The sequence below is a fragment of the Macaca mulatta genome, chromosome 1, assembly GCF_049350105.2.
Source record: "Macaca mulatta isolate MMU2019108-1 chromosome 1, T2T-MMU8v2.0, whole genome shotgun sequence".
Taxonomy (NCBI): domain Eukaryota; kingdom Metazoa; phylum Chordata; class Mammalia; order Primates; family Cercopithecidae; genus Macaca; species Macaca mulatta.
In genome coordinates, this window is record NC_133406.1 from 68,669,544 (window position 1) to 68,691,610 (window position 22,067).

At 38.2% G+C, this 22,067-nt stretch overlaps 1 protein-coding gene across 2 annotated transcripts in view; it reads right to left on the reverse strand.

Annotated features, from left to right (window-relative positions):
* KCNH1 (potassium voltage-gated channel subfamily H member 1) overlaps positions 1–22,067 on the reverse strand; it is a 453,746-nt gene that overhangs the window by 251,112 nt on the left and 180,567 nt on the right. For both annotated transcript variants that reach the window (XM_015116791.3, NM_001267017.1), the window contains 1 exon segment: positions 2,526–2,955. In XM_015116791.3, coding sequence (XP_014972277.1) covers positions 2,526–2,955 — 430 coding nt within the window.

A 22,067-nucleotide genomic window follows, 5' to 3' on the forward strand; every position in this document is an offset into this window, starting at 1 on the left:
GGCCTATAAGCCCAGCTACTTGGGAGGCTAAGGCAGGAGAATCACTTGAACCCAAGAGGCAGAGGTTGCAGTGAGCCTATCATACCATTGCACTGCAGCCTGGGCAACAGAGTGAGACTCTGTCTCAAAAAAAAGAGAGAGAGAGAGAAGAGAGAAGAAGAAGAAGGGAGAGAGATAAGAGAGAAGAGAAAGAGAAGAGAGACAGAGAGAGAAAGAGACAGAGAGAAAAAAAGAAAGAGAGAGAGATCACCTGACTCTCAGAAGGTGGGAAGAGAAAAGAGGCGGTAATAATTGAAGTTTTCCCTGGAGACCATACCCAAGAAATTGTGCTTTCCATAGATGAATCATTTTGGGAAAAACAAACAAACAAACAAACAAAACCCAACTGCTTATCCTTACTATATGCCACCATGCCACCAGAACTATTTTCTTCCAGGTAAGAAGTTGCAGGGAAATCTCATATTTGAAAGCCTTTTGCAAGTCCATAAAATGGGACCCATTTCCTAAATGACCACTCTTAGCAAATTTTCCGTAATGGATATAACAAGGTATTTCGATTGACAAAGTGGCTCATCTCTCCCTCCCTCTAAGAGAAGGAAATCAAATCATGTCCTAAGCACGGTGCATCTGGTTGTTTATTTTGTGAGCCCCAAGGCTTACAAAAATGCTGTAAGTAAGCACTGCCTAGGAAATACATGCAGTTAAGGCTGAAACAGTTCCAGAAGAGAAAAGATCTTAAATCCTTTTCTGTGACATGAGAAAGCACCTCAAATTCTAATTAAGATGAAGCAATTAGCCACCCACAGATCCTTAACACTGCTTTCCATGGCCAGGCAATCATCTCTATTAAAACCCATTTTAAAGTAAGGAACAAACCCAAAGCTCCATAGGCACATACTTCGCACAAATCAATTACCCCCTTAGACACATTCCTTAAATACTCTCAGGAAAACTCTGCCCGCAGAGAGGGCTTTTATGAAAGGACTCCATCAGACATGATGAGGCTGTTGCAAAAAAGGAGGTACCAAGCAGCAAATGTGACAATTTGAGGTAATAAAACCCACTCACAAAGCGGCATGCTGAATCTCTGGTCAGCTGGACAAAGCAAGGCGGGCTGAAGCCTCAGGTTTCCCTGGGCGGTATAACAATTTGTCAACTCCATCCTAAAGGAGTACATCAAGAGAAACAGTTTCTGCCTACTGAAACAAGAACCCAAGAGTTTTTACGTGTGCTCAGACCTGTCTAAACTGAAGTTGCACCAGAGGACTGTCTTCTCACATCTCAATTTGTCATTGAAGTGCCCACAGGGTGCACTTGGCAGTTTCACAATGAGTCCAATCCACTCAAACTTGTTTGCTTTCTCCATCCCAGTTAGGTCCCTTCCTACATAAGACTCCCTTTAATGAGGGGAATTCATTGTTGTCTGCAGCCACAAGTTGCTTCTACATTCAGCAATAGAACAGCTATACAACGGTCAGTAAGTCAATAAGATCTAAGTATCTTTCTCAAGAACTAAGGTTGTTTCTCAATCCAATGAAGTTACTCCAATAACCTATTACTTCTCAACTGAACAAGAGCCTTTCTTCCCTCTGTGTCTGTGGATTTTTTTTTGAGTTGGAACATTTCCCATCAAGCAAGACATCAAAAATGTTGATCTAGACCAGCACTGTCCAGATGATTAAATTTAAATTTTTCCTAGGAGCTACTTTTAAAAGGAAAATGAAACAAATTAATTCTAAGAGAATATTTTGCTTAACCGATACATCCCAGAAATATTACCATTTCAATATACAATCAATATAAAACATAATTAATGAGATGTTTTGCATTCATTTTTCATACATTCTTTTTCTCATACTATATTAGACTATGCTGATCTAGAGCTATGTTCAAATTGACATGTAGCAAGATGGATATAGTTAATAATACTGTAATGCCTACAGGAAATTTGCTGGGAGAGCAGATTTCAAGTGCTTTCACCAAAAAAAAGGTAATGATGTAAAGGAATGGATATGTTAATTTGCTTCACTGTCATAATCATTTCACTATATCAAAACATCTCATTGCATACCTTAAATATATACAATTTTTATTAAAAAGAAAAAAATTGACATGAAAAGACTTCCATAACTCACTGTTCTATGAATAGTTTACCAAAGTGTGTATGCAGTAAGGTCTCATTTTAAGTTTATAAAAATCTATATGTATTCAGATATGCAAAGAAAATAGTCTATAAGGGAAGACACCAACAGTATTAGTAGTTATCTCTGAGAGGTAGAATTATGGATAGTCTTTACTTTCTAATTTGCACTCTTTTGTATTTTCTAAATTTTTTTGCAGTAAGCATATACTGCTTTAATTATCAAAGTAACTATAAGCCTAGTCTTTAAAAAAATCTCTCCCTTGTTTTAAGTTATTAGTCCCCTGATCCTGCTGGCACTATAGTCATTGCCCTATTTCCAGCTAACAGAAGAGATGGCCAAACAGCATGACCTTACCACCCCACCCAGCACTGTCATACTTACAGCCAATCATCATGATGGCCACTGCAAAGATCTTCTCAATATCTGTGGATGGGGCGATGTTCCCAAAGCCCACACTGGTGAGGCTGGTCATTGTGAAATACAACGAGGAGATGTAGACAGAATTCTTGCTGGGACCACCTTCCCACTTCCCTGAGCCAGACCCATTAAACTGGTAAGGGGTGCCAATGTCCATCGCTAGTTGGTACAGCCAGCTGTTGTTGCGGATTGTCTTGGTGTCCTCGTCAAAGATCTCATAGTCCCCAATGCTGTACCAGATGCAGGCCATCCAGTGTGCAGCCAGCCCAAACACACACACCAGCAGGACCAGCACAGCAGCTCCATATTCAATGTAGTGGTCCAGCTTACGGGCCACTCGCCCAAGACGGAGCAGCCGGACAACTTTTAGAGAGCTGAACAGGCTGCTGATGCCCTGGGAGAAGAGGAACACAGCGTCAGGGCCAAAGAACCAAAGATACTACTCTCGTCCCCTCCGCCCCACTTGGGCCATTATTTTAAGCATAGTATATTTCCATGAGATGCAATATTATGCAACCCTTAAAAAAAGTAAAATTAGAATTTTATTCCAAGATGTATGAAATGAAAATTCCCATTAGCATTTTCTACTTCCATTAAAAAGCAAGTAAGCAAGCAGACAAAACAAATAGAATTAGAATTATATTGTACATAATAAATAAATATATGTGGGCATCTTTCCATATCATTACTCACTTTAACAAATTTTAAGGGTTGTGTAATATTTCATCTCACAGAAATGAGATATTGCATAATATGAAAAAAGTTTAAGGGTTACATAACATTTATTTCATATTGCATAACATTTCATCCAAATTATATTGTGCATAAATATGCAAATATATATGTACTGAAAATGGTTGGGAAGTACACCAAAATATTAAGAGGTTATTGCTGCATTAGCAAGTTACGAAATTACAGGTAATTTTATGTTTTGTATATATTTTTGTTATATTTACTTAATTTCTATAATATTATTTATAATTTTAAAAAATAAGTTTATAAATTTAAAAACAAATACAGTTTTTGAAAAGCTAAAAATAAAGAAATAGCTGAGAAGAATAAAGAACTGAGATTCTGTTTCCTCAGAAACATTATAAATTCTTAGAAGGCCATATCACTTCTGTCAGGCCAGGGATTATACAATCAGACACCACCTACTTAAATACAATCAGTCAAGGAATCTAAAAGCTAGAAGGAACCTTCCGATTTCACCTGGTCAAGCCTCTTCCCTTCTGGCTGGCATCCACTGATCACACCAAGCCAGGTCTATTCTCCAAATAGTAGTTTTCTAGGGAACAACATTGTGGTAGTGAAGAAAACACTTGAGTACAAACCTGGAAAATGGGGTCTGAGACCAATATAAACCACTAACTTGCTGTGAATTTGGATAATTCAGCTACCTCTCGGTTCTCTTCTCTAGACAATGGGAGGTGGACTGAGGATCTCTAAGTCTTCTCCATACACTAACATACTCTTATTACCAAAGATAGCTGAAACATATTGCAGAAGCCATATCATTTAAAACCCCAAACCTAAGGTGTTCTAACGTGATTCCAAGATGTATGCAAGTGAAGTTTCTGTTAGCTTTTTTCTACCTCCATTACAAAGCAAATAAACAAGCAAACAAAACAGACATTTGAGTCAAGACTTTGTCCTCCCTTAAATAGCAAAAATGCAAGAAAGGATGATGTCCTTCACTAAGTAGATTGAATTACTTTTCACTATTTTAAACACTAACAGTTTCAATGTTACTGCTATTCTCTCTTGTCCACTGTCCCTTTAATGACAACACTCCAAGGGTCAAGTTATGTCACAGACAAAAGGAAAATGTACAAAAGCTTTTTGATGAACCTATGCCAGAGATCCACCAAGAGGCTTTTCCTCTTCCTGGATACAGTTAAACTATATTTTGCAGCTTCTTCCATCTGGGTAGTTCCTGGGGACTAGTTCTTGCCAATGGAATGTGAAGTGAAATATGTCACTTCCAGGCCATGGCAGTTAATAAGTGTGCTTTCTCTACATGCTTCTTCTCCCCTAGCACATCTTCCAGGTGAGTCTAGCATGACTGTGAGGCCACACATTGAAGGTGGACCCATAGCATGAAAAGAGCCTGGGTCCCGGAAGGACTATGTGGAACATCCCTTCCCCCAAAATCAATTTGAATTGTATTGTGATGTAAATGAGAAAGAAACCTCTGAAATAAGCCACTGGAACTTTGGGGAACATTTGTTACAGCAGCTAGTATTTGCCTTCCCTGACAAATACAGAACCCCTCTGTCATGTGAACACGTAAACCATACGTAGCATAGCCTTGTCAATACAGACCATATATCAGGTTGCCACACAAATTATTTTTGTTGAGGTGAGGATGGAAGAGGTGAGATTTATTGCCCTTTAAAAAAAAACTGACAAGTTCGTAGCCATAAAATGTTCAACCATTCTTGTCCAACATACACCAACAAATGGCTAGATGCAAGAATAAGAATAGATTTTTGTAGGCCAAGGAACTACATCTCCAGGGTCAGTCTCATCCAAACCGTTTTTAACAAACCTTACTTTTGGCATGCCCAATATTCCTCCTCTGGGTCTCTTTTTCCCCTATGTGTGTTTTTCTCAAAAACCCACTATGTAAAAAAGGCTGAGAAAATCCCTTATACTAAAGCACAAAAGACTAATGAGGGTAAATGGATATCCTCTCTTTATAGGCATTTACATTCTAACAGAGGAGAAAACCTTGGGAAACCAACTTCCAACAGTGGAATTAAAAGTACCCACAGCCTGCATGGAGGAGATATTTTGGGAGGCAAAGGAGTGTTTTTGATGACTCAGAAATCAAACACCACATAAGCAGCCACCTACTCTCCACCTCCTCATAAGGAGGTCCCTGAAATCATCTTTCAAACAGTTCTACTCTGAAGCAGAACTTACTGCCCAGGGCAAAACGGCCTTGTCATTTTTCCTTACTTGTATTCAGTTCAAAGCAACATTTATGTAGAACCCACTATGTACTCTTTGTGCTAATGCTATAGAGAAGAGATTAAACCGACAGTGTCTTTTTCTTCTTGTTCACTATTGTATCTCCAACACCTAGAATATGGAAGGTGCTCAATAGGGAGAAAATGAGGAAGAATCAAAAGCATAATAATAGTGAGAGATACAAGACATGATAACTGAAAATATATTTCTGCCTAATAATTGCAGAATTGGAGAGCTAAGAGGGAGCATAGAATTCACCTAGGCCAATTCCTCTGAGTTCAGCAATGTCCTCTAGACCACCTTTAAGAAATGGTCATCCAGCCTCTCCTAGACCACTCCCACTCCTACTACCTCTGAAGAGCAGACTTCTGTGGCAGTCATTTATAGAGATAAACTGCCATTGGGGGTCCCATCATCTTTCTTATCTCCCTCTTACTTCGTCCTTTCTCCATCCTTCCTCTGTGGCCACCACAGTCCATGCAATTACTAGCCAAAGGCCATGCTATCCTCTAGCCATACACTCAAAGTGTTGCAAGCATCCCACATTGTGGAGGCACAATTGTACGACTGTGCCTGCTCGGACTGGTCCTTCAGCCCAGAATGCTCAGCATTCCTGTTTTGCATACTAGTGAGTCTTCAGGTTTGTCACCAACTCCAACCAAGTACCAACTCCTCCATGTGTCCATAAGTATTCTATATTCGTTATCACTTGAACACATTGCCTTGCATTAATTTCCTGTACCTATTTCCCCAACTACATCAGGAACTATACCTCTCTGAAGGCAATAGCCACTTTTTATTCATTTTAGAAGCCCCATGTATTCAGCATGTGTTGTGTTAAATAAGGTCCCCACAAAAATCTATGTCCTTCCTAGAACCTCAGAATATGACCTCATTTGGAAAAAGGATCATTGCAGGTATAGTTAGCTAAGATGAGGTCATACTGAAATAGGGTAGATCTTTAATCCAGTATTACTGGTGTCCTTATAAGAAGAGAAGAGATGGATACAGAGGGAAAATAGTATGTAACAGATGCAGATACAAGGACTGGAGTGATGCAGATACAGATTGGAGGGAGGTATCTTCAAGTTAAGGAATGCCAAAAATTGCCATCATTACTAGAGGCTAAGAGAAAGGCATGCAATAGATTCTCCCCATGGCTCTGCCAACACCTTGATTTTAGACTTCTAGCCTCCAGAACTGTAAGAGAATAAATTTATGCAGTAACATGCTACAGCAGCCCTAGGGAATGAATATACCCATACAAGGTCTAGAGCCCAGTGCCTTTGCAGAAAGGGTCTTCAATATTTTCTCAACTAAATTTAAGTTTGAATTATTATACAATTCTTTCTTGTTATAAAGAGCCCCTGAAACAATAAAAAACAAGCATTTTTTTCATTGTGTTGTTTATCTATCTGTACACTGATACTCTACTACACGGTTGTTGCATTAGTTCTCTTTTACTGCATTAGCAGCTGGAATTCTAGTTATTTAAAAGCATTTTAAGCTATTAATTTGAGATTTTTTTCTTTACTTGCCTGAGTTCAGTAGATGAGATAAATAAAAAAGAATACTCCAAATATTTTTATTTTATTTTAGTACACTAAAAACATGAGACTTCTTGCATCAGAAAACACACCTCACCCCTTGGCTGTCAGAGCTTCTGCACACTGTGGAACCAGGGACTGGCCTACACCTGGGACATATCACCACCAGCAACGCTGTCTCCATGACCAGTGGAGCCACTGTACATGATGTGCACTTCCAGGGTTGCCTGTCAGGCAGCTCCAACCCCCAGAAAAGCCACATAACTGCCTCCACTAACAACTGTAGTCTAGGCCACCGAGGCACTCACAGATACCATTGATGTTGATTACAGCCAAAACATAAACAAAAACAACAAACAAACAAACAAAAAAACCTATTTGGAGACTACACTCCTGGACTCACCCAAATGAAAGCCAAAGTGCCCTACCCAACTGATGCTATAGGATATACTTACAGAAGAGTCCTTCCCTACAAAAGCCACTCCATAAAACTGGAAGAGGTAACAATTCTACCAGATGCACAGATATCAATGTAGGAACACAGGAAACACGAAAAAGAAAGAATGCATGACACCTCTAAAGGAACACAATAATTCTCCTGTAACAGACCCAAAAGAAAAGGAAATCTATAAAATGTCTAAAAAGGAATTCAGAATAATGCTCTTAAAGAAACTCAGTGAGGATCCACTGGGATTAAGAAGGCAGACAGGAGGCAGGACTAGCTTGCAGCTCCCACTTGGATGGACAGAGCAGTGTGTGGAGACTCACACTGTGAACTTTTGCTCCAAGAACTACTGCAGGAATATACCAGCAAAGCCAAAAAATCCACAGACCCTCTGACGGAACTTGATCACTGTTACAGGTTCCTTGATATGCCAAAAACCTGTGAGTCAGCTTGCTTTCTCAGTGGGGAGGCTCACGGCCTCAGGCAGGTTCTTAGCCCTGGTTACCTGCTTCCCAGAAATAGACTCAGTGCTGTTAGGGGGGACATGGTGAGAGTGAGACCAGCCTTTAGGACTGAGGGCTATATGGGAACAGGGTGAAGCCTGTGACTGCCAGCTTTCCCCTACTTCCCTGGTGACCTGTATGACTCTGCACAGACAGCCATCATCCCCCTGGGAATATAACTCCACTGGACTGGGAACCACACTCCCAACCCCCACAGCAACTGCAGCAAGCCTCACACAAGGAGAGACTGAATTCAGACATGCCTATCCCTGCCCCCAGCTGGTGGTCTTTCTTTACCCACCCTGGTAGCCAAAGACAAAGGTCATAATCTCTTGGGAGCCCTATGGTACTGCCCACCACCTGAGAAACCTGAATACTTAACCAGGTGTCCCTGGGCAAGTTTTTATCCTCCCTAAAGGACCGCAGCTGATGTAGTCTTGAAAGTGCCATCTCCTGGCTGGTGGCCAACCAACACAAAAAATAGCACACTCAACAAAAACACAATCTCACACCTGTAATCCCAGCACTTTGGGAGACTGAGGTGGGTGAATCACCTGAGGTCAGGAGTTTGAGACCAGCCTGGCAAACACGGTGAAACCCCATCTATACTGAAAACACAAAAAATTAGCCAGGCATGGTGGCAGGTGCCTGTAATGCCAGCTACTCAGGAGGCTGAGGCAGGCGAATCGCTTGAACCCAGGAGGTGGAGGTTGCAGTGGTTGCAGTGAGCCGAGATCGCACCATTGCACTCCAGCCTGGACAACAAGAGCAAAACTACATCTCAAAAAATGCACGCACACATGCACGCATGCACACACACACACACACACACAACTAAGAATCCTCAGAGTCCACTTCAATCCTCTGCTACCTCCACTGGAGCAGGCGCTGGTATCCATGGCTATAAGACCTCAAGATGGATCACATCACAGGACTCTTTGCCAACACTCCCCAGTATGATCTCGGAGCCCAGTAGCTCCACTGGGTGACCAGACCCAGAAGAGCAAAAACAATCCCTGCAGTTTCGCTCTTAGGAAGCCTCATTCCTAGGGAAAGTGGGAGAACACTGTATCAAGGGAGCACTCTATGGGACAAAAGAATCTGAACAGCAGCCCTTGAATCCCAGAACTTCCCCTCGACATAGTAAATCCAAATAAGAAGGAACCAGCAAAACAATTCTGGTAATATGACAAAACAAGCTTCTGTGACACCCCAAAAGATCATACCAGCTCACCAGCAATGGATCCAAACCAAGACAAAACTTCTGAATTGCCAGAAAAAGAATTCAGGAGGTCGATTATTAAGCTAATCAAGAAGGCACCAGAGAAAGGTGAAGTCCAACTTAAAGAAATCAAAAACATAATACAGGATATGAAACGAGAATCCTTCAGTGAAATAGACAACATAAATTAAAAAACAATCACAACTTCTGGAAATGAAAGAAACACTTAGAGAAATGCAAAATGCACTGCAAAGTCTCAGGATAGAATTGAACAAGCAGGAGAAAGAACCTCAGAGCCTGAAGACAAGGCTTTCAAATTAGCCCAATCCAACAAAGAAAAAGAAAAAAGAATTTTAAGAAATGAACAAAGCCTCCAAGAAATTTGGGACTATGTTAAACATCCAAACCTAAGAATAATTGGTATTCCTGAGGAAGAAGAGAAATCTAGAAGTTTGGAAACCATATTTGAGGGAATAATCAAGAAAAACTTCCCCAGCCTTGCTAGAGATCTAGACAACCAAATAATAGAAGCTCAAAGAACACCAAGAGGAGTCACTGGAAAAAGGTCATTGCCTAGGCACACAGTCATCAGGTTATCTAAAGCCAAGACAAAGGAAAGAATCTTAAGACCTGTGAGGCAAAAGCATCAGGTAACCTATAAAGGAAAACCTATCAGCTTAACAGCGGATTTCTCACCAGAAACCCTACAAACTTGAATGAACTGGGATCCTATTTTTAGCCTCCTTAAACAAAACAATTATCAGCCAAAAATTTTGTATCCAGCAAAACTAAGCTTCATAAATGAAGGTAAGATGCAATCTTTTCCAGATAAACAAATGCTGAGAGAATTCACCATTAACAAGTCATCACTACAAGAACTGCTAAAAGGAGCTCTAAATCTTGAAACAAATCCTTGAAATACACCAAAATAGAACCTCCTTAAAGCACAAATCTCACAGGACCTATATAACAATAACACAATGGGAAAAAAAATATATTCAGGCAACAAATATATGATGAATAGAATAATATCTCAAATCTCACTCAGTACTAACATTGAATGTAAATGACCTAAAGGCTCCACTTAAAAGATACAGAATGGCAGAATGGATAAGAATTAACCAACCAAATTTCTGATGTCTTCAGGAGACTCACCTAACACATAGGGACTCACATAAATTTAAGGTAAAGAGGTGGAAAAAGATATTCTATGCAAATGGTCAACAAAAGTGAGCAGGAGTGGCTATTCTTATATCAGACAAAACAAACTTTAAAACAATAGCAGTTAAAAAAAGACAAAAGGGGCACCATATAATGATAAAAGGCCTTGTCCAACAGGAAAATATGACAATTCTAAATATATATGCACCTAACACTGAAGCTCCCAAATTTATAAAACAATTAGTACTAGACCTAAGAAATGAGATAGATGGCAACACAATAATAGTGGGGGACTTTAATACTCCACTGACAATACTAGATAGGTCATCAAGACAGAAAGTCAACCCTACCACAAATAAACTTAACAGATATTTACACAACATTCTAACCAACAACTGCAGAATACACATTCAGCACATGGAACATTCTCCAAGACAGACCATATGATAGGACACAAAACAAGTCTCAGTAAATTTAAGACAATCTAAATTATATCAAGTACTCCCTCAAACCACAGTGGAATAAAATTGGAAATGAACTCCAAAAGGAACCCTCAAAACCATGCAAATACATGGAAATTAAATAACCTGCTCCTGAATGATCACTGGGTCAAAAATGAAATCCAGAAGAAAATTTAAAAATTCTTTGAACTGAACAATAATAGTGAAACAACCTATCAAAACCTCTGGGATATAGCAAGAGCAGTGTTAAGATGAAAGTTCATAGCCGTAAGTGTCTACATCAAAAAGTCTGAAAGAGCACAAATAGACAACCTAAGGTCACACCTTACAGAACCGCACAAACAAGAACAATCCAAACCCAAACCCAAACCCAGCAGAAGAAAAGAAACAACAAAGATAGAGCAGAACTAAATGAAACAAACAAAAAGGATGAAACAAAAAGATGGTTCTTTGAAAAGATAAAATTGATGGACCATTAGCAAGATTAACCAAAAAAGAAAAGACCCAAATAAGCTCAATTACAAACGAAACGGGAGATAGTACAACTAATACCACAGAAATACAAAAGATTATTCAAGGCTACTGTGAAAACCTTTATGCACATAAACTAGAAAACCTAGAGGAGATGAATAAATTCCTGGAAAAATACAATCTTCCTAGATTTAACCAGGAAGATACAGAATCTCAGAACAGACCAATAACAAGTAGCGAGATTGAAATAATTTAAAAATTTCTGCCAAGAAAAAGTCAAGGGCCAGATGGATTCACAGCTGAATTCTATCAGATATTCTGAGAATTTATATCAATCTACTGACACTATTCCAAAAGATAGAGAAAGAGGGAATCCTCCGTAAATCATTCTGTGAAGCCAGTATAACCCTACTACCAAAATCAGGGAAGGACATGACCAAAAAAGAAAACTACAGGCCAATATCCCTGATGAACACAGATTAAAAAATCCTCAACAAAATACTAATGAACAGAATCCAACATCATATTAAAAAGATAATCCACCATGATCAAGTGGGTTTCATACCAGGGATGTAGAGATGGTTTAACATACACAAGTCAATAAATGTGATACACCACATAAACAGAAATAAAAACAAAAATCACACGATCATCTCAATAGATGCAGAAAAAGCATTTGACAAAATTCAGCATCTCTTTATGATTAAAACTCTCAGCAAAATCTGCATAGAAGGAACATACCTTAAGGTAATAAAAGCCATGTATGACAAACCACAGCCAACATCATACAGAACAGGGAAAAGAAAGCATTCCCCCATGAGAACTGGAACAACACAAGGATGCCCACTTTCACCACTTCTATTCAACATAGTACTGATAGACTTAGCCAGAGCAATCAGACAAGAGAGAAATCAAGGGCATCCAAATCAATAAAGAGGGACTCAAACTGTCACTGTTTGCTGATGATATAATCATATACCTAGAAAACCCTAAAAAGACTCATCCAAAAAGCTCCTAGAACTGATAAAAGCATTCAGCAAATTTTCCAGATACAAAATTAATGTACGCAAATCAGTAGCTCTTTTATTCACCAACAGCAATCAAGCTGAGAATTAAATCAAGAACTGAATCCCTTTCACAATAACCGCAAAAAAATAAAGTAAAATACATAGGAATATACTTAACCAAGGAGGTGAAAGACCTCTACAAGGAAAACTACAAAACACTGCTGAAAGAAATCATAGACGACACAGACAAATGGAAACATATCCCATGCTCATGGATGGGTAGAATCAATATCATGAAAATGACCATACTGTCAAAAGCAATCTACAAATTCAATGCAATTCCCATCAAAATATCACCATCATTCTTCACAGAACTAGAAAAAAAAATCCTAAAATTCTTATGGAATCAAAAGAGAGCCCATATAGCCAAAGCAAGACTAAGCAAAAAGAAAAAATCTGGAGGCATCAGATTACCTAACTGCAAACTACATTATAAGGCCATAGTCACCAAAATAGCATGGTACTGGTATAAAAATAAGCACATAGACCAATGGAATAGAATAAGGAACCCAGAAGTAAACCCAAATACTTACAGACAACCAATATTTGACAAAGCAAACAAAAAATAAAGTGGGGAAAAGACACCTTATTCAACAAATGGTGCTGGGATGATTGGCAAGCCACATGTAGAAGAATAAAACTGAATCCTCATCTCTCACCTTATACAAAAATCAACTCAAGATGGATCAAAGACTTAAATCTAAGACCCGAAACCATAACAAGTCTAGAAGATAACATTGGAAAAACATTTCTAGACATTGACTTAGGCAAAGACTTCATGACCAAGAACCCAAAAGCAAATGCAACAAAAACAAAGATAAATAGGTAGGACTTAATTAAACTAAAAAGCTTCTGCACAGCAAAATAAATAAGCAGCAGAGTTAACAGACAATCCACAGAGTGGGAGAAAATCTTCACAATCTATACATCTGACAAAGGACTAATATCCAGAATCTACAAAGAACTCAAACAAATCAGCAAGAAAAAAACAATCTCATCAAAAAGTGGGCTAAGGACATAAATAGACAATTCTCAAAAGAAGATATACAAATGGCCAGCAAGCATATGGAAAAATGCTAAACATTACTAATTACAGGGAAACCACAATGCGTACTTCACTCCTACAGAATGGCCATAATAAAAAAATCAAAAATAACAGACATTGGCAAGGATACAGTGAAAAGGGAACACTTTCACATTGTTGGTGAGACTGTAAGCTAGTACAACCACTATGGAAAACAGTGTGGAGATTCCTTAAAGAACTGAAAGTAGATCTACCATTTGATCTAACAATCCCACTACTAGGTATCTACCCAGAGGAAAAGAAGTCATTATACGAAAAAGATACTTGCACACACGTTTATTGCAGCACAGTTTGCAATCGCAAAAATATGGAACCAGCCCAAATGCATGTCAATCAACAAGTGGATAAAGTGTGCTGAATATATATACCATGGAATACTACTCAGCTATAAAAAAGAATAAAATAATGGCATTCACAGCAACCTGGATGGAATTAGAGACTATTATTCTAAATGAAGTAACTCAAGAATGGAAAAACAAACATTGTATGTTCTCGCTCATATGTGGGAGCTAAGCTATGAGGATGCAAAGGCATAAGAATGATACATTGGACTTTAGAGACTCAGGGGAAAGGGTGAGAGTAGTAAGGGATAAAAGACTAGACACTGGATACAGTGTACACTGCTCTGGTGATGGGTGCACCAAAATCTCAGAAATCACCACTAAAGAACTGTTCATGTAACCAAACACAAACTGTTCCCCAGAAACCTAATAAAATTTTTAAAAATTAAAACAAAATAAACTCAGTGAGATATAAAAGAATACAGATAGATAATTCAGCAAAACTAAGAAAAACAACTCATGATCTAAATGAGAAATTCAACAAAGAGATAGATACCATAAAAGAGAACAAAACAGAAATCTTGGAGGTAAACTCAGTGAACGAAATAAAAAATACAATCCAGAGTGTCAACAACAGACCTAGTTCAAGCAGAAGAAACAATTTCTGAACTTGAGACAAGCCTCTTGAAGTAATCCAGAGGACAAACAAATAAAAAGTAATGAAGAAAGTCTATGGGACACCATTAAGTTAATAAATTTTTACATTATGTAAATTCAAGAAGGTGAAAAGATACTTAAGAAAACCTACTTAATGAAATAATAGTTGGAAACTTCCCATATCTTGGGAGAGATATGGACATCCACCCACATCCAGGAAGTTCGACAGTCCCCAAATAGTTTCAACCCAATAAGGGTTATCTGTGAGGCACATTATAGTCAAACTGTTAGAAGTCAAAGATAGAATTCTAAAAACAGCAAGAGAAAAAGCTTCAAGTCACATATCAGGGAATCACCATTTCTTACGAGAAATGCTTAAGAGAGTCCAACATCTAGAAAAGAAAGGATGATAACTACTATGATAAAAACATATGAAAGTATAAAACTTACTGGCTGAGGAGATATGCAAATGAGAATGAAAAAGAAATTAAACCTTGTCACTACAGAAAACCACCAAACCACAAAGATAAACAGTAACAGAGAAAATGAGGAATATCTAAATCACCAAAACAACAAAAATAACAGAAGTACTAACCTATCAATAATAACCTTGAATGTGAACGTATTATATTACCCAATTAAAAGATATACACTGCATGAATGAATAAAAAACCAAGACTCAACTACAGGCTACCTAAAAGAAACCCACTTCACCTGTAAAAATACACAGAGACTGAAAAAGAAAGGATGGAAAAAAAAATACTCCATGCAAACAGAAATCAAAACCAAGCAGGAGTAGCACACTTATGTAAGAAAAAATAAACTCTAAGCCAAAAACTGTAAAAAGAGACAAAGAAGTTCCTTATATAATGATCAAAGAATTAATTTAGCAAGACAATATAATAACTGTAAATATATAGGCACCCAACACTGGAGCTCTCATAGATATAAAGCACATATTACTAGATCTAAAAGAAAAGATAGACCCCAATAAAATACAAGTTGGTGACTTCAACATCCCACTCTCAGCATTAGATAGATCATTTAGACAGAAAATCAACAAACAAACATCAGATTTAAACTGCACTACAGACCAAACAGACCTCATAGACATTTACCCACATTTCATCGAACGTTCTCCAGGATAGATCATATGTTAGGCCACAGAATAAGTCATGAGAAGTTTTTAAAAATTAAATCATATCAAGTATCTTTTCATACCACAACTGAATAAAACTAGAAATCAATAAATACAGCAACTTTGAAAACTATACAAATACATAGAAATTAAACAACATGCTCCTAAATGACCAATGGATCTCTAAAGAAATTAAGAAGGAAATTTAAAATTTTCTTAAAATAAGTGAAAACAGAAACACAACATACCAAAAACAATGGGATACAGCAAAGGTAATACTAAGCAGGAAGGTTATAGCAATAAACAGCTACATCAAAAAAGCAGAAAGACATTGAATAAGCAGCCTCACAGTGAACTCAAGGAAGTAGAAAAGCAAGAACAAACCAAACAAAATTAGTAGAAGGAAAGAAGCAACAAGAATCAGAACAAAAATAAATGAAATAGAGACTTAAAAACATACAAAAAAAAATAAAATGAAAAGTTGTTTTTTAAAAAAGGTAAGCAAAATCAACAAACCATTAGCTAAACCAACTAAGAAAAAAAGAGGTAAGACCCAAATAAATAAAATCAGAAATGAAAAAGGTGACATTACAATGGATAACACAGAAATAGAAAGGATCATTAGAGACTATTAGAAACAGGAACCATCACACTGACTTCAAAATTTACTACAAAGCTATAGTAACCAAAACAGCACAGTACTGGCATTAAAACAGACACATAGACCAATGGATAGAAAAAAGAACCCAGAAATAAACCCATGTATTTACATCCAACTTATTTTCAAAAAAGGTCCCAAGGACATACATTGGGGAAAGGACAGTCTCTTCAATAAATGATGCTGGGGAAACTGGATATCCACATACGGAAAGATGAAACTAGACTCCTATCTCTCACCACATGCAAAAACCAACTCGAAATGGATTAAACACCTACATGTAAGACTAGAAATTATGAAACTACTGTAAGAAAACTTATGGAAAATGTTTCAGGACATTAGTCTGGGAAAAGATTTTATAGGTAACCCCTCAAAAGTAAAGGTAGCAAAGCCAGAAGAGACAAATGGGATTATATAAAACTACAAAGCTTCTGTAAAGCAAAGGAAACAATCCACAGAGTGAAGAGACAACCTAAAGAATGGATTTGTAAACTCTTCATCCAACAAGGATGAATATCCTTAAATAACATCTAGAATATACAAGGAACTCAAAAGCAAAACATTTAAAATAATCTGATTAAGAATTGGCAGATGGGCTGGGCGCGGTGGCTCACGCCTGTAATCCCAGCACTTTGGGAGGCCAAGGTGGACAGATCATGAGGTCAGGAGTTCCAGACTAGCCTGGCCAATATGGTACCAAAAATACAAAAATTAGCTGGGCAGGGTGGCTCGCGCCTGTAGTCCCAGCTACTCGGGAGGCTGAGGCAGAAGAATCGCTTGAACCCAGGAGGTGGACGTTGCAGTGAGCCGAGATGGTGACACTGCACTCCAGCCTGGGTAACAGAGCAAGACTCTGTCTCAAAAAAAAAAAAAAGAATTGGCGGATGATCTAAAAAGTATATGAAAAAATGCTCAACATCATTAATCATTAGGGAAATGTAAATCAAAACCACAATGAGATACCATCTCATTCCAGTTAGAATGGCTACTATCAAAAAGATAAAAAGTAACAATTGCTAGTGAGGATGAGATGAAAAAGGAACTCTTGTACACTACTGGTAGCAATATAAATGGGTTCAGTCACTATAGACAACAGTAAGGAAGTTCTTCAGAAAACTAAAAATAGAACCATCATATGATCCAGATATCCCAATGCTGGGTTATGCCCAAAGGAAAGGGAATCAGTATGTCAAAGAGATAGCTGCACTCATGTTTACTATAGCACTGTTCACAATAGCTAAGATATGGAATTTACCTTAGTGTCATCAACAGATAAATGGACAAAGAAAATGTCACACACACACAAATACTATTCAGCCATAAAAAAATAAAATAAAATCCTGTCATTTGCAGGATGACAAATGGATGAGCCTGGAACACATTATGTTAAATGAAATGAACCAGGCACAAAAAGATAAATATTACATGCTCACACTTATATACGGAAGGTAAAAAGGTTTTCTCATAGAGGTAGAGAGCAAAAACAATGGTTACCAGAGACTGAAAAGGGGAGAGAGAATAGGGAGAGTTCAGTTATTGGATACAAAATTACAACTTGAGAGGAGCAATACATTCTAGTATCCTATAGCACTACAGGGTGACTACAGTTAATAACTTATTATACGTTTTTAAATAGCTAAAAGAGTTCCTAGCACAAAGAAGTGATAAATGCTTGAGGTGATTGATATGCTAAATACACTGATTTGACCAGTATACATTGTATACATGTATTGAAAATCACACTGTACCCCATAAAAATGAACTGTTATGTGCCAATTAAAAATAATTTTAAAAGAAAACCTACCTCACATTTCAAATAATTCCATAGAGTTCTTTAACACAAATTTGCAATTACGAACAATCAAGAATTTCAAGTTGGATCAACATGGATGAAGAGACAGTGAGAACCTATTTTAGTGAGCTTTATCCCTGAAGGCCAACATCTATGACTGGAGAGAATGCGCTGGTAAATCTCAGTAACCTCTGTTGTAGTTATACTGATGCAATTCAAATTGAAATGGAAATTTAGCAATTATTAGATTCATCTGTGTGCAAGCTAGCAAATTTTAGCCATTCACTTGGCCTAAATAAAGCATTCCCTTAAACTGGGCTTTACATTGTCTTCTCATCTAACCAGGTTCACCAATTCTCTGCTCGATTTTATTTTTTCTGTCATAGACAGGGAAATAACAGTCACAGACTGATGACAATGTGTTGCTGAAAAGAACCACTTAGTCTTTCAGGTTGATAGATAGTTCTGACAGGCTTCCAGGTCCGTATGGAGACACAATCACATCCATAGCAAATTCTGCAGGAAAATTTTTTTTAAAGTTTCCTGATTGCTTTCAACCCCATATTACTCATCACTACTCTTTCCCTGCATCCTCCTCCAGCTAAAGACCTCCTTTTCAATGCTTCCCTCTGAGACCTCTGGAACCCATCTTCATGTGTAGAGAAATTCCCAACCTCAGCATCTTCATAGGTTGTTCTCACCACCTTCTTGCTTTAGTTGAAACCTGGCTTTCCCCCAGCACCCTGCTTTTTTTCCCTCTTCTCCCTTACATCCTGGAGTTAATAGTAGAGAGTTTTCAAGCTCTACACTTGCATCTTCCAAACAAGTGCTATTTGGCACTCAAAAACCAAAATTCTCCTCTCCCTTAACATTCATGCCATCAAGCAATACCACATCCTCATTACTGCTATCTAATTATGAATGGGTGACATCTGTTTAATGCTTACAAATGTGCCAGAAATTAGACTTAGTATTTTCATTAATTATCTTGCATACCAATTTCTTGGTCCCTCCCTTATAGCCCCTGAATCTTTTCTCCTGGCTCCCCAGTCAATCTCCTGCTGTCAGCACAGGAAACTTTAATGTCCATGGGGAAAAATCATTCAACACTCTATTCTTTGACCTCCTCATTGCCAATGATCTTTACCTTTACTCCACATCATCACTGGAAACCACACCAGCTCTGAAATATTTACACATGAGCATTCTACACGATGAGTGCAACTTTCCATGCCTCCCACTCTTTTCCACTTATCGCCATCCTACCTAATTTTTGGCTTCTCTTTGATATCTCTATTCCTCATCTCTTTTTATTTTTCCAGCTATCAACTCTGCAGATTCCACTTCCTTTTGTATCACACTAGACTCTGTTAGTTACATCACTTCGAGTACTCTCTTCCCACCGCTCTAACAACCTTGCTCCTTGCCCTCCTGCCACATTTGCCCTGCCAAACTTCCTAACATTCCTTTCTAAAACTACAATCAACACACAACGGCTCAATTTCTCATTTACCACTTATTTTTCCATCCATCACAATCAGACGTTCACTCTTACCGCTTCTCAGAATCTACCTTCCCAAGGGTCACCAATGACTTTCTAATTTTGTACGTTCAGCACTTGACACTTGTAATGAACATTTGACATTCTGTATGGCCACACAGTATCTCAACTGTCTTCCTGTGTTTGAGGAATCATCACCTTACAAGGTGTATCCTGTCTCCTACCACACAAGCTGAGCATGCCAGAATACCTGCTTTTCCATGTAACTACAGTATGAGCACATGATCTAGAATTGGCCCATCAGAGGTACCCACTCCAGTAACTGAATAGTACCTAATGGAGGAACTACACAAGACCCTTTTGGTTAGAGCATGGCAGTATTGCTAGTTCCCAGAGGCAGTGGATCGTGTTCTGGAAGTGGTATTCAGTGTCCCCTGATGGTTTTATCAGCTGTGTATATTACAGGTCCATGTCCAGTAGCAGCAGCAGTGGTATATTCCTGTTCTCATTCTACAACATGATTTGGGGCATTGTTCCTGGCCACGTAGCCTCCAAATGTTTTCCTGATCTTTCCAAAAGCTCTGTGAGTTCCTAACATCCTTTTAATAACCTTTTTTCCTCCTTATATTAACCAGATTTGAACACTGACTACTACAACAATTGAGAAAAGACTATCCTCCCTTGGTTCCCAAAGCACCTCTCTTTATGCGAAATTGTTCCCTAAGGCTTTTTCTAGACCTCCTTCTCTTCTCAATATAGCCCCTTTCCCTGGGCAGCTGCATCCATTAACGTGGCTTTAACCACCATCTATTCACTAATGACCTGCAAATCTACCTTTTCAATCCAGGCATTCCTCCCGACCTCAAGACCTCTATGGGAATGTCCCTGGAATGACCCTTCGGCATGTCACTGGAATGTCTATGGTTTTGGCATGTCTAACCCTCATTCTATCTCCTATCCTCTAACTTGGAGAATGTGCTCTGGGTCTATAATCTCTCAAGTACAAAACCAGGTATCATCATCTTAGTTGGTCATGCAAGCATTTCTTCACTGAATGTCCTTTTAAGAAGGGCAATGTTAAGCATATTGGTATTCCAATAGGTAATTTTGCTGCCATTTGGATAAAAATAGGAAATAAATTATTTTCTTATCTATACATAAAATCACTCTAGAAATACATGTTAAATACTAGAAATATCGATTGTCCCCAAGAAGGAAGACTTTCTTACTGTATTTGCTCTTTTGAACATTGTACCATGTGAATTTACTTATTCAGTTTTTAAATTAAGTTATAAAAATAATTAAAGTTTAGAAATACAACACAACCCCACTTAAACTAGGCAATATCTCCCTCTGTCTTCTAGATAAAATTTATTTAGTTTAGCAAATGAGACCCTTCGTAATTTAATCCTTGGCAGCCTCATCTCTCACTCTTTCTCTCCCAGGAACCTCTCTTTAGTCATATCAGATTATTTGTGGTTCCACAATCACACTGTGCCTTCACTCACGCTGTTTCTTCTGTCTCAAACGCTGTCACACTGGTTGTCTGCCTGGAAAACTCCTACCCATCCTCAGATACACTTCTCAGTATCCCAGTGGGAAGATGAGTCACAACATCTTTATTATTAAAAAATTATCACTGTATAAAGTATGCAAGTAGTTTATCTTTTAAAATAAATATTAGTGTGGATTTGACCTTATCTCAAGAATAGTATCACTCTCTGACTTGAATTCTAATTGGCTTTCTTGACTGTAAGAAAGGAGTACGAATATGGCAGTGTCTTAGAAACTGTGAATCAGGTATCAATCATAGGAACGTAACTTTCCATGTGGTCTTTATGGACAAAAAAATGAGAACTGCTAGTCTAAGACGCAACACAAACAGTTTCCTCTCTGTGAAGCCCCCTAATCCCCATAGGCAGAGCTGTACATGCCCTCCTCTAGGCTCCCATGAATGGTTCTTCATTCATTCTTTAAACAAATAATTCCTGCACACCTAGTACAAGCCACACACGGTTTCAAGCACTAATAAACCGGTCTTGGTGACAAGACCAAAATCCATGCCCTTCTGGAACTTTCATTTGACTGCAGGGGGAGACAGAGAATAGATAAGAAAAGTAATGTTTTGTTATATGACAATAAGATGAAAAATTAGGCAGGAAATGAAAATATAGGGTGCCAAAAAGAGGGATGATGGTCATTGTTAAATAGGGTTGTGAAGGAAAACTCTTCACTGAGATGTTAGCATTAAAGGCCCAACAGAGAGGAGAGTGGAAGCTACAAAAGAATCTAAGTGAAGCATGTTCCAGACAGAAGGATCAGCAAGTGCAAGATGTCCTGAGGCCGGACTGGCATTTGTCACAATGTCTTTCTATTAGGCTGACAGGCTTTTGAGGTCAGGAAACACATCTTTGGCGAGAATAATCAATATTTATTGAGTGGTTTCTGACTACCAGGCACAGAAGGCATTTTACATGCATTAACTCACTTAATCATCATGACCTTTCGAGGTAAGGATATTATATACCCAACTTACAGTTGA